This window comes from Pundamilia nyererei, unplaced genomic scaffold (assembly GCF_000239375.1).
Source record: "Pundamilia nyererei isolate P.nyererei 1_Seehausen unplaced genomic scaffold, PunNye1.0 scaffold00001, whole genome shotgun sequence".
NCBI classification, from domain to species: Eukaryota; Metazoa; Chordata; class Actinopteri; order Cichliformes; family Cichlidae; genus Pundamilia; species Pundamilia nyererei.
The window spans coordinates 11117047-11130088 of NW_005187402.1; the positions used below are offsets into that span (position 1 = coordinate 11117047).

Genomic DNA, 13042 nt, shown 5'->3' on the forward strand with positions numbered 1-13042 from the left:
ATGATAAAATTAACTTTAGTTCAAAAAGGGCATCCAAAAATAAAGTTAAAGGTCATTACGCATTGTGCAAGGCAAAAAGTATTTATGCAGAAGTCACTATTGGAGTTTCTCTGCAGTTGGTAAACCAACAAATAAATTAAATCCAGATAGTAAAAGTATTGCATGGTTGCTTACTATGATCATTTACACAGCCGAATAACTCAGCTAAAGGTCTCCCACCTCTAGAAACTCAAAGAACAACCAAACTAGATTCAGAGTCACAACCTCGGATCAGTCCTGAAGCTCTTTCTCCAAAACCACGTTCTAGTGTCCAAGTTTGCAACGGGGGAGGCTGGGTGCTTGGCCTCAGTGCGCAAGTGTCTGGACAGCTGCTGTCATCAAACACACACGCTGAAGGGATCCGATTTTTATCATCACAGAAGCTTGAGGTCAGGATGTAAATCTTTGTGCTCGTCCCTTTCCCTAAATCGCTAGTGCCACCCCTCCTCCTCAAATACTCCCTCGATCCATCCTCGCCCTCTTACCCCTCTGCTAAAATAAACTCAGTGAGGTAAGCACTGGAGGCATCTTGGGATGAGTTTTATACAGACTGCTCCTTCTGTGCTGAGGAGTGTCAGAGGGGAGCGTGGAAGCATCCCAGCAACAGTAAAAGAACAAACCACACAAACACCCCAACCAGCTCCAACACCCGGCAAACAGGCAGGCAGCAGAAGCAAGAGAAGCAGGTAAGGACTAAAATAAGGGGAGTGCAAACCTTTGTATCATCCAAATAACGAGTGACATAAGACACAGGATTCATAAATGACTGTTTATCAGAAGCATGACTGAACAGCTAAGTGAATATTTTTATTTTCATTGTAAAGAAGTAATCTGCCCGTTTTGTTTAGACCCATGACCGGAGTACGTGTGTACCAAAAAAAATCTGCAGAATATACATTTTTTTCAAAGAAAGCTGGGCCACCTTTTTAAAAAAAGAGTATGGTGATGCAGTGCAAATCATCATTGACTATATGTGTGTGAAATGAGTGCAGATTAAATGTAAACACTGACATGATTTTATTACTTTTTAACTTTGTTTTGACAAAAACTGTTTTTTATACTGTTTTTATACAGTTTTTTGTTTTTTTGGTTGGTTGGGGTTTTTTTTTTACTTTTCTACAGGCGACAGACAGCCTGTAAGGGTTTGAGGACTTTATTGACCAAGTTTATTATTTTCTTGTACTCACTTGATATACGATTTCAGCTACTTAACGGTTTGCGGTCTCCCTTGTCATAATTTGGGTTTCATGGTGCACCAAACGCTCTCAGTGACTGACAGGCCCGGACTGCAGGCACCCAAGTTTAGAGCCCAGAGTCTTTAACTTTACAGTCATGATCTTATGAATATGGTTTCGTTTTAGTAAAATAATTAAGACCTCTTTTCGTAATTTTGCCTCTGTGCACCACCACACTGGATTTATGATCAGACAGTCATGTGACTATAGTGTAGCCTTTAGGCTTTAATTTGAGGGCTTTAAAAAAAAACATGAACTCTTTGGGAATCACAGGCATTTTTAAACCCAGTCCCACATTTTCAGAGGATCATAAGTAATTGGATTTTGATTTACAAGCAGGTTCTTGACCAGGTGAGGCCTATCTCTGTTGTTATTCTGTGGCAAATTAAATATTAAAGATCTGAAGTAGCCAAATCAGTACAATTGGTATTTTCTTAAAATAGACAATCCTTATATTTGTATGTATGTTACTTTGCCCAATTATTTTTGAGCACTGTTTATAAAATTGGCTGCGATTCCTTGAAAGTTAATGCCATACTTTTATAGAACCCCTTGAATTAAAGTTGCACTTCAATCACATCTTGACTGTGTGATTTCAAATCTATTTTGGTGTACAGAGACACAGCTACAAGCGTTGTGTGATTGTCCAAATATTTATGAACCCAACTGTATGTTCCGATGCCTGTGTATAACGTTCAGCATCAATAATGCCTCTCCAGATTTGCATAATATGGATAGTCTCTGCAAATTGCAGGTAGGTGCTTTCCACCTCTAAGCTGGATAGTCCCTTTCTTTTTTAACCCACAGGATGCAGAGAATTTGTGCAAGAAGTTGTTTATAATCCATCTGACCAAAAGATAATTCTCTACTTAACATATTCAGCATGAAAAAAAAATTCAGTTTCTCGTTTAAGAAATTGGTTTTCGATCTTTTGTAATTTTTTGTAATCTGTATTTCTTACATTTTACACAGAATCCAAACATTTTTCTTTAAGTACTGGGTTACATTACTAAGGATTTGTGGCATATGGGTGAGGGGTGGCATAGCTAAGTTTTATCAACATCAGTGATATAAAAATATCTAATTATAAAATGTCACTAAATCAGAAAGAAAGAAAGATTAGAAAGATTCTGTGTTTATGTTATATGGGAGAAATTACACATTAGCCCTTATACTGATGATGAAAATGTATGTGTTCCTTAGAGGAAGCTGTGAATGATGATGCAGTCAGACGTGAATCACATGACTAAGCAGAGGTTGTTGCAGACTAAGGGTCTGTCTAAGGAAGTCAGGGGAGGTAAGTGTATTTTAGATGCTTTGTTTTATTACTGCCTATGTCAGGGCATCAGGAAATAGAACTGACATATGTGTACAAAACATTTGCATATTAGTTTCAATGCTTTTATGCACGTTGGTCTACTTCTTCTTTTAGTTGGTCCCTTTAGATCATCTACCTTTATCCCATTATCTCTCACAGAGGCTCTCTGCATGTCCTCCTTCACTACATCCATCTTCTCTGTGTGTTTTTTTCTCGTGCCTCTATATTCAGCATCATTTCTCCACTATCCCTCTTCTATACGACTCATTCGAATCTTGTACATCCTGGTCACTCCCAATGAAAGTCTTAACATCTTCAGCACCACCTTCTGTCTTTTTGTCAGAGACACCATCTCCAAACCATACCTCATAGCAGGTCTCACTACCATCTTAAAAACCTTCCCTTTCCCTTCTGTCACAAATCCACCCCTAACACTCATCTCCACCCACTCCACCCTGTCTGCACTCTCTTCTTCACCTCTCTTGTGCACTGTCCATTGCTTTGGATCACCCCAGATATTTAAACTCATCCACCTTTACTGCATACACTCCTTGCATCTTCACCTTTCCACCTCTGTCCCTCTCATTCACACTCATGATTTCTGTCTTGCTTCTACTGACTTTCATTCCTCTTCTCTCCAGAGCATACCTCCGCATCTCCAGGCTCTCTCCCATCTGTTTGCTATTCTCACTACAGATATCTTCTGCAAACATCATAGTCCACAAAAACTTGTGTCCGATCTCATTTGTCAGCCCGTCCATTCAATTCAATTCAATAAAACTCTATTGATCCTGAAGGTTGACCCCGAAGGAAATTGGGTTAAGGCTGCCGACCTTTGCCAGCGCCATTTTTTTTTCCATCAATCATTGCAAAAAGGAAGGGGCTGAAAGTAATCCCACTCCCACCTTGAACCCTTCTGTCACTCCTACCACACACTTCACCAATCTCTCACTGTTCTCATGCAGGTCTTGTATCACCCTCACATACCTTCTACTCTTAACTTCCTCATGCAGGATCACAGTTCCTCATATTCCATAAAATAACGTGTGGATATGAGCCCATGTCCCATGTGACATATAGCATATCTGGGACCAACAGATTGAACTGAGCCAAACATCAGCACATGCTGGCCCACTGCCTGGAGAGAAATGAACTGTAGTATACTGAAATCCCCGGAAGGCCAAAGTGCTGTTGAAATTCTCTGCACATTCCAGTGGGGACCATCCCATTTGCACTGTTTGTTTTCCAGTTTTGGCCGCCAGCTACGCTTTGAAACTAAGTCTCCTAAACTCAGCAAAATGTGACTCCCACCACTGAATTTTACACAAGCTGATCAAAGACAGCTCCTCCAGGATGGCACATGCCCAAACCTCCCCGAACACTTATCATGTGCAAGTAAGAGAGCCGCTCTTACACAAGTCTTTCATCCAAAGAGCCTATTTATATGCCGGTTACCCATGCAACCTTGGACCACAACAGACATTACACACCTCTTGACATCACCTTGAGGTTATTTGAGACCCTCCACAGTGCCGGGATATCACACAAGAAGAGACCCTGAGCAAAAGCTCTGAGGATGCCAACTAAGTGAGGCTTCCCATGCTTTTACTTTTATATATAAGTCCCTCTCAGCTGTTTAATGTTGACAGAAATAAGAGGACCAGAGGGAACTTTATGATTTGCCAAAGGTCCTTAATAGCCTGTTGTTACTGCCCTTCTCCTTCCAAACGTCTGCAAGTTGCTGCCATCATTAATTAGCACCAACAGCTAAAAGTATTTATGGAGGGTCACATCCACGCTGCCTCACTGCACAAAATCTTGAAGCAAATTATTTTCTGTAGTATGAGCTGTAACTTAAAAAATGCCACGTGTAATCAGTTTTTAAAACATGAGTATCTCTTTGTGTATCCTGTTTTGCACAAGGTTTGAACCTGGGGAAGAAGATCAGCGTTCCAAAAGACGTGATGATGGAGGAGCTCAACCTTCTCTCTAATCGGGGTTCTCGCATGTTTCAGGAGAGACAGAAGAGGGCTGAGAGATTCACAGTAGAGAGTGCTGCCAACACCAGTAATGTAAGAAAGTGAGAGATTAGGAAACTGTTTCTCATGTGTATACTCTCTTGTAACAGCTTAGTGTGCTACATGGATCGAACAGTTACGATTAATAGCAAAAAAGCATTTTCTTAGCCCTTGTGCAATTTGTAGTACAGCAAGAGGCCACTTTACCTCACATCATGAAGAATTACTGCCATATCAGCATCACAACAAGGAAACTTGTTAGGAAAGTAATAAGTAAATTAACCCAGTATCTTTCCTAGGTTTATGCGGAGCCCATTCCTACCCAGCAAGTAATCCAAGAGGTGCAGGCAGGAAAAGAGAACCAGGCTTTCTCCATCCCTGGTAAGCATAGCCTGGTCATGAACCTTCAGAAGACTGTAGCAAAGAAGGGCAGTCCTGATGTCCTGGCTCCAGGTAATACACAACAATGAAAGGATTGCCAAGGACTGCCAAAAGCACAAGCCATGAGACTTGCTCGTTGCAATGCCAGTGCCTGGATAGAGGAAACGCTTGAGCAATGCATGGTCATTGTAGCACACTCTGCTTTGCAAGTGCTCACCTTTGTTTTGGAAATGCATCGGGCACATGGATTTGTTTGATGGTTATTGGTGCCAGGAGAGTTGGCAGTTTGTAGAAAGCAATTAAGTGTGAGCATCTTTGCCGAGTGCTGTTGTGTATTTGCCCCAACAGAAGGCACCGCTTACACTCTGACTGACAGTGAGATAAGCACTGTTTATTATCAGGGATTCACACTGAGATCTAATTACTGTAGTTCCTATTTCCTATTGACAGGGGTGATATCAAACATATTCATATTAGATCTGTGTCTGCTTTAATAAGGAGAGCTTTTATGATTTTTATCTAGTGGGTTTTGAGTTTTTTTTAGTTGAGCTCATTTACATAGAATTTAGCACACACTCACAACTGAAGTCAAACTTTTCTCTTTGCCCAAAGCGGTGTGCTATTTTTAGCCGCTGATACTACATTTTTGCTCATGTCAGGGTATTCCGGCCCTCTGAAGGAAATTCCTCGTGAGAAGTTCAACACGACGGTAATCCCCAAATCCTACTGCTCACCATGGATGGAAGCTTTGGGAGACAATGAGGAGCTCCTGAACACCCTCAATACTCAGCTGCCCCAGCCCCCACAAAGACTACAGGCTTCCAACTACAGGTGCTTCAACAGGTAAATCTGCCCTTTCACCCCAAATAAATCAAAAAGTGGTCAATCTTAGTCTGTTAGAAGCCCACAGTTCTACAAATAGTCCCACAGATGACCTCACCACCTTATCCATTACTATCATATCTTCCCGTCGGCTCCGCTCCATGTTTCCATGGTTTGAAAATTAATCCAGTGTCTGGCTTGCACTTCCTTAGGAGTGACGTATCTGTGATGGCTATTTTGAACACTGGCTCTTGAAAAACGATCTACTGAGGGGTTGCAAGCTTTTAAATGGCCCCACAGGACAAACCAGCACACGAAAGAGAATCACGTCTCTCATGGCACACAAGGAATTGCATCACACAAGCGAGGGCAGGACAAAGGTTACGCTTGGGCAGACGGATAAACGGAGAATATATGAAAGACCAACTGGCTTTACTCACTTGAAGCTGTCAGATAAATAAATTCTGACAGCCAGGTTGAAACTGAAGCCAATGTGGAAGGATCTTTTTACACACTTACAGTTATTATGAAGGCTTAATTAAATCTGAACTCTAACAGTGAGAGCAGCAGTGTTAGTAAAGGAGGTCAAGTTCACCCCCAATGCCTGTTAGGGTTTTTTTTTTTTTTAACCGTTAAAAGAGCCTTCTGTTTAGAGCAGGGATTTCCAAATTCATATTAGGTATCATGTGAAAGACACCCGCTTTAAGGGAAGGAGTGTAAGCTAACACTTCTAGGTAATGTTCCACCATAAAGTGTTTACTTAACCACTAAAGACTCTTCTTTGTTTCTCAGATCTCCAATGCCATTTGGGGGCGCTGTGGCAAGCAAACGGGTGATCCCGGTGATCAGCTTTGAGGCTGTAGAATCCCAGCAACTTCCTGGCATCGCTCTGGACCGCATGTGCCGTCGCCCCAACTTCAACAGAGCACCCAGGGGATGGGGACCTGATTACTGCCCTGAATCTAATGAACTATGAAGAGAAGCTGACAGACTAAAAGAAGCTAAAGACTGAAACTCTGGCCTATGATCGCTCTTCTCCTCCTACAAAGACGAACCCTCTGTTAATCCTAAAGCACCGCAGGGGAGAAGAAGAAAAAAAGTACTCCTGCATGATATACAAAGTGGTTTTCTACTGCTGAGTGGATTGATGAGCTGAGGCGAACTCCCAAGTTCATTACACACTCAGTCAAGTCCAGGACAATGCTGCCACAGGCTGATCAGTCCTACCTATTGTTCCTGTTTGTCACCTCGAGCAGTATCTGATCCCATCAATGTCTCAATGTCTGCCTGCCCTCTCCTTTCCCTTCACTCTGCAGCTTTACATCTTCTCTATTAATCAGAAGCTGCCAGACGCCATTATACAAGTAATGATGAATAATGCACACAGAGACGATGGATGGAAAAAGTTAGCCGTTTTAATGACAAATGAAAACAATATTCAAAGAAAGCCTTACAATAAAGTAAGTCAGATGATGTCAAATAAAAAAGTCAACTGAAATTAACAGAATCTAACTGCACGTTATACTACACACAATGTGACAAATACAAGTTTAACCTAAGGAAAAACATTTTATATATACACACAATGGTTCCTACTTAGGAGGCTTTGAAACCCGTGTGGTCAGCGCTCTTGTTTTTAAAGTCTTTTAAAACGTTAGGCTCCGGTGTTCAGATGCCGTTTTGGCTACTTTTTGACAACTTGCAAGATCCTGGTTGTTGTCTCTCCAGACACAGATGGTGCTTCTTCACATCATTCACTGCTCTGCAGGTGGAGTATTTAAAAAAAACAACAAAAAAACCCAACGGTTTTCTATGCGATGTCCTGCTCCCAGACGTTGCCTTTGGGTTCACCGCCAGTTTGCAATGTGTCCTGACCAGGTTGAACACAAGGAGAAGAGCGACATCTAATAACAGCACGACTTCCCTCTGACCGCTAATCGCCATGACGTGCTCCATGTGCAGCATGGGCACCCATGCGCTGAGGATCCTGAGAGGGGTAGTGGATTTGACCTGGAGGTCTCATGCTCATTGGAGGGGGCATAGGCGGGACCATAGGACCCATGTGGTGAAACATTGGAGGGCCAAAGCCTAAGGGAGCAAAGGAAATAAACATGCTAAGTATCTACAATTACAAACTGTGTACACCTATGTAAGTGACTAAACCAAGACTGATGGCTTTTTAAATTTTTATTTTCATAAACTATACTATAAAATACACATTAATAAGTCATAATTTTACCTGGAGGAGGTGGATTGATGCCTGGAGGTGGGGGTAATGCAATGTTCATGACAGCAGGAGAGGAGCTGGGGTCAAGGTTGAAGTAGTTGGCAGGAGGCTCTTCATCTAGAGCTGGCGGTGGGGGCAGAGCTAGTGCAAAGAAGAGCAAAGTTTTAGAAACTAAACAGGAAATGGCAACAGGCCAGCAAGATGTTTTTATGTCCGATTTTGCCAAATTAGCCCAATTCTACATGCACAGATTTCATATTAATTGAGAGTTTGTAAAACAACAAATAAGAATTAGATGCAGACATCAAACAGCATGCAACAGCTCGCTTTCTCCTCTGCTCGCTGTGTCTGACAGCTGAACCTGAGCTGCAGTACATACGCAGTCAAAGCAGATGAAGTGTCCGTTCCACTTGGATTCACATGAAATCTGCAAATGTGGCAACTTCCTCCAAGGTTGTGTGGAGCTGCACACAATCTTATTTGTGCTCTAAAGTGCAACTACCTTGAAACACTGAAAAAAAGGAACGGCAGACTCTTTGCTTTACTCCAAAAGTCACATTCACTCAGCTTTTTTTCCCCTCTGCAGTGACTCTATTCCCCACCAGTGTCAGTACAGAACTGAAGGTTTAAGGGAGAAAAGCTAAAATGACTGGTGTGGGACAGATGATGAACTGAATAGCTCAGTATAAGATAAATAAGGAACATTTTCAACCCTAAATCAAGCACAGCTGAAATCCTACCCATACACACCTACCACAAATGCTCAGCGCCACAAGAACAACTCTAAATGTTCTTCATACACACACACACATCCTCACACTCTTTGAGACTCACCTCCAGGCAGTCCAGGCACAGGATCAAGTCTGGTACCCATCTCACTGACACCATCTTTGATTCCCTCCTTTCCTCTTGCTGCCTGGGACCTAAATGGGCACACAGCACAAGTCAAACAATGACTAATGACACTGCAACATTCACCATCCAGGACAAAATCAATTTTAAGCCTCCTGCCTGACATAATTTGATTAAACTCTTTCTACATTTCCACTTTGAGTCAAGCATTATGTCAGGGCATTACCTTTAAACATGGCAAATTATCACTTTTAAAATTGACATCTTTACCTAAATGGCTCTCCTTGGTGGGGGTTTATGGGAGTTAAGCTTATAAATCAGATTGCAAAATGATGTTTTGTAATTTACATTGTTATGAGCCCCCTTTAATGGATTCAGTACCTTCTGGTGTTGCTCTTAATATTCACAAAGCTGGACAATGTTTAACTTTTGATCGGATTCTTACCTTCCCCACTTGACAGTGAGTCTTCGTCCGTTAATAATGAGTTTGTTGAAGGACTTTTCAGCAGCCGTTTCAGCTGACTGCCGCGTGGCAAACTGGATGAAAGCGCACTGCTGCCTTTGGACTATGGTAATGGTTCGGATTTCACCAAACTGGTAAAAGTGACTCCTGCAATGACACAAAATAGTGAAATAAAAATACTGCAACACAGCAAAATTTACAAAGTAAGTAGAAATAACAATATCCGCTTGTGGCTGTAACCCTCTAGCCGGCAACAACAGCTGTCTAGCCTAATAATACATGTAGCGGAAGCTTTAGAAGAGTTTATTAAGCAGGCACGAAAGATAAGTGTTACCAATTTAGAATCTGACCAAACGTGACATATGACCACAATCTCTTCTTCTTTTCCTGACTTATTTCTTTGAGTAAAAGTCAGCAAATTGCTCTCGTAGAACATCCCATCAGCATTTTGTATTACTGCCAAACGCCCTTGCTATGCATCGCGGAGAAGGAACAAATATACATATGCTACGATCATTACAGTGTAATGCTATGATACATTATATTGTGGCAACATTCTATTCTGACACTGCACCGCTCAATTGAACTGTCAAATGTACAACAATAAACGACTGTGGGATTTCTATAAAATATTCCTATAGGCCATATAAATGTCGGCACTCACAGGGCCCTAGGCAATGTTTATACAAAGTTTCATCAAGATTAGTGCACTTGTGTTGGAGGCGATAAGGAGTATGCAAAGATACATACGCTATGATCATTTTAGTATAATTAGACATTTGTATTTTGTATTATTCTAACCAGCTCATCTTTGTTTGTGCCTGATTTAAATAGTGATGAGAGAGATAAGATAGGAATGGAACAGATGGATGAACAGACAGCCAAAAACACAATGCCTCCAGCCACAGCTGTCCCGGGCATCGAGGCATAACAATAAATTATCACAGCAAGCTGTAAAAGAGGTCATTATGAAACAGAAATGCTTACTTGAGGTCTCCATCTGTAACAGTGTCTCCCAACCCCCCAATGTAGAGAGTGGTGATGGATTTGTCCTCTGGTGGGTCCAGTCGGGGCATAGTTGAAGCCCGCTTTAGTAATTTGTCAGCCACTGGGTCATTGATGCCATAGTAACGATCCTTTATGTTTTGGTCTGCTAGAGGGTCATCAGGATCTGTGGGCTTCTCATGCCTGTGTAAAGAGGGCACCAGAAAAACAATAAATATGATATGAAACTTCAACTAACCCACAGCGATGTCTTAATATATGTGAGCTGATATCAAAAGAAAGAATCAGCTCCATGGAGACTAGCATCATGGCACTCACCTGTAGGGACATTCCTCCCCTCTCTTACACTCTCCCTTGACCCAGAAGGAGCAGATGTGTGGCCGGTTCCTCTTGTAATATGGTGTGGTCCGAGCCAACTTCAGCAACATATCACTAGAACTTGGAGCCTTACCAAGCTGGCCCACTGGCCGAGTGCCATCGGAATTTGCTATCTGTAAACAAAGAAGTCCAGAGAGGCATGATGGATGGAAAATCTCTCTTATGTTTGCTTGAAAAAAACCCCACTGGATCAGACATTGGACCAGTAAAGACTGTTATCACTGTGCAAGCATAACAACTTAAAAAATAAACAAACCCAAACCAAAACAAACAAACAAAAAAATCATACTGCAGTCATGAGAAAGGAGCTTACCTCTCTCTCCATGTTCTGTGTGTAGTACTCTTTATTCACATCTGACCGAGGAACCTCATCTTTAACGGAGAGTCCAGTGTCTCGGACTTGGATAGGCAAACCTGTCAAACACAAGATATGACAGGAGGGTTACGCTCAGAACTATATAAATGAGGGGCTCATGAAATCTGCACAGCGACAAAACCCAGAGGAGACTCACCATACTCCAGGTCCAGCAGACATGTCTGACAAACATTTTTCATTTTACTGCAGGTCTGACAGACTTCTGTCTTTTTGAAACGCATCCGTGTTCCTGGACACCATCGGAACACTGTAAAGGGCCGAGCACAGATCTGATAGGCGGAGAGCGACGTATTAGAATAGAATAGCCCTTTATTGTCATGCATCAAAAAGGCCTGTACAATGTGGGCTAAATATGTACAATTTAAACAGTTATGAATGATTACTCGATCCACACGGTTCTTTGCAGCTTCAATCAGATGAGTAAACAAAAAGTGTGCAAAGAACTTGAACCCAACAAAAACAAAAAAAACATACCTTGCATTCTTTCCCATATTTTTCCTTGGTCTGTAAAACAAAGCATGACCATATTTGGACTTGCACATTTGCTGGTATTAACACTACAAGCAAATAGTTTTGAATTTGCTATGAAGGCACAGGGATGCTCACTCACCATACGAATGTAAGGATTTTCTCCTAAACATGTCTGACACAAAATTGGAAAATCCTGAGGAGAAGGAAGAACCGTGAAAATCAAGCACTGTAATCTTCGGTTTATCCAACAATCCCTTGAATTAAGTTATTCAACAGACCGACTTGGCTCCCCATCTCTGCTTCACCTTCTGCTGTGAGCACCTTGGCACACGTACAGGTAAGAATGAATACGAGACGTGCTATCGGACCTATTTTGCCATCTGTTAAAGGATGCTGTTTCAGTCCAAGTGCTGGGTGCTGAAAACGGCCTTGCCCTAATCCGTCTCACAGACAGCAACAGCCAAACATCTAAATATAGGCAGATTTTATGGCTGAAGCGACATCTACATAATCTAGGGTTGCAAAGTTTATAGACTAGCATCTTAACAAAACCAACATTGGATAAATGCCCTGTGGTGTCATAGCTCAATAAGGGAAACTGATTTGTTGCCTTATAGGGTAAGTAATGTTTAGGTAGGTCACAAACACGTTTTTTGTTTCCTTTGTTTTGTTTCCAACTAAGGACTGGTCTGTTTGTGACCTTATATAACAATCAGTCGCTGTTGAATTTACCCAGTAGTGTAAAGACTTATTTTTAAACTAAATTTTCTCTAATATTTTCACCGCTGTCAAACCTGCCTAACAAGAAGGTTCGTTTGTCACTTAGAGCGGTTCCACCCAGGATGATGTGGCTTTTTTCGTTTCCTCATATTCATTTATATAAGCAAATTTTCACCCGCCTACCATCGTTTTAGCATTGTTAGCCAGCACTAGTGCTGGCCTTTATAGGTGCAGCCAGTTAACTATCACACAGCGCAGGGTTAGGTTACGTTAGCAATGATAGCTGTAAGCTCAGTCACTGTCGTTTTTACTACACTCTATAATATGGTCTCGTTGGATCCAGTGGAAAAAGGTATGTTCCATGAACTAATGTAAAATATCGAAAGCAATAATGTACACAGGTGAGCTAACGAAGCTAGCAGCCACGCTTCTACAACTAGCTACCGCTAGCTAGCGGAAGGCTAACTATCAAGAAAACTGACTAGTTTAATAAAAAGCTAGCGTGTTTCGCGATTATATTAACTCGTGAAATGAAACGTAACATAATGTGCTTAAATCATTGAAACCACTCGGCAACATATAACCCCAATAAAACGTACCGCGTCTTCCCAGTTCTGTCTGTTGTAAGTGTTGGAGCCTAGGGAAGTCGCCATTTTGCAGACTGTGGATCAACCGGAACGGGTTGCCAGGTCTGTGCGTGAAAAACCACCCCAATAGCCAATCAAAACTGGCGCCCA

At 41.8% G+C, this 13042-nt stretch overlaps 3 protein-coding genes across 4 annotated transcripts in view; 2 read left to right on the top strand and 1 right to left on the bottom strand.

The window, feature by feature from the left end:
• Positions 1-532: 532 nt before the first annotated feature.
• Positions 533-7317, top strand: LOC102192149 (myozenin-2-like). Of its 2 annotated transcripts, none has more exons than XM_013916064.1 (6): positions 533-725; positions 2478-2571; positions 4516-4664; positions 4910-5063; positions 5651-5834; positions 6606-7317. In XM_013916064.1, exons 2-6 carry the CDS (start codon positions 2490-2492, stop codon positions 6787-6789), a joined length of 753 nt encoding a protein of 250 aa, XP_013771518.1. In that variant the 5' UTR covers positions 533-725; positions 2478-2489; the 3' UTR covers positions 6790-7317. The 2 variants fall into 2 exon arrangements, with proteins under 2 accessions (XP_013771518.1, XP_005719917.1); XM_005719860.2 differs by having other exon boundaries at positions 4910-4991.
• rbm22 (RNA binding motif protein 22) lies at positions 7209-13026 on the bottom strand. The gene is made up of 11 exons (XM_005719859.2): positions 12905-13026; positions 11725-11778; positions 11589-11618; positions 11251-11383; positions 11052-11152; positions 10679-10851; positions 10343-10543; positions 9338-9502; positions 8875-8963; positions 8053-8181; positions 7209-7901 (listed from the first exon to the last, which is right to left on the bottom strand). The coding sequence occupies exons 1-11, from the start codon at positions 12956-12958 to the stop codon at positions 7747-7749; spliced, it is 1284 nt and encodes a 427-aa protein (XP_005719916.1). The 5' UTR covers positions 12959-13026; the 3' UTR covers positions 7209-7746.
• Positions 11786-13042, top strand: part of ndst1b (N-deacetylase/N-sulfotransferase (heparan glucosaminyl) 1b) — a 50953-nt gene continuing 49696 nt past the window's right edge. The window contains exon 1 of the mRNA XM_013915999.1: positions 11786-12657. The gene's annotated coding sequence lies outside the window, so the exon portion shown is untranslated. The remainder of the gene's footprint in view (positions 12658-13042) is intronic.

Coding starts and splice junctions, on each gene's coding strand:
- rbm22 (XM_005719859.2), bottom strand. CDS start 12,958: ATGGCGACTTCCCTAGGCTCCAACACTTACAACAGACAGAACTGGGAA. Junction 8,964..9,337: donor CTCACTGTCAAGTGGGGAAG/GTAAGAATCCGA, acceptor GTGCCCATTTAG/GTCCCAGGCAGCAAGAGGAA. Junction 7,902..8,052: donor CATCAATCCACCTCCTCCAG/GTAAAATTATGA, acceptor TTGCTCCCTTAG/GCTTTGGCCCTCCAATGTTT.
- LOC102192149 (XM_013916064.1), top strand. CDS start 2,490: ATGATGATGCAGTCAGACGTGAATCACATGACTAAGCAGAGGTTGTTG. Junction 2,572..4,515: donor GTCTAAGGAAGTCAGGGGAG/GTAAGTGTATTT, acceptor GTTTTGCACAAG/GTTTGAACCTGGGGAAGAAG. Junction 5,835..6,605: donor AACTACAGGTGCTTCAACAG/GTAAATCTGCCC, acceptor TTTGTTTCTCAG/ATCTCCAATGCCATTTGGGG.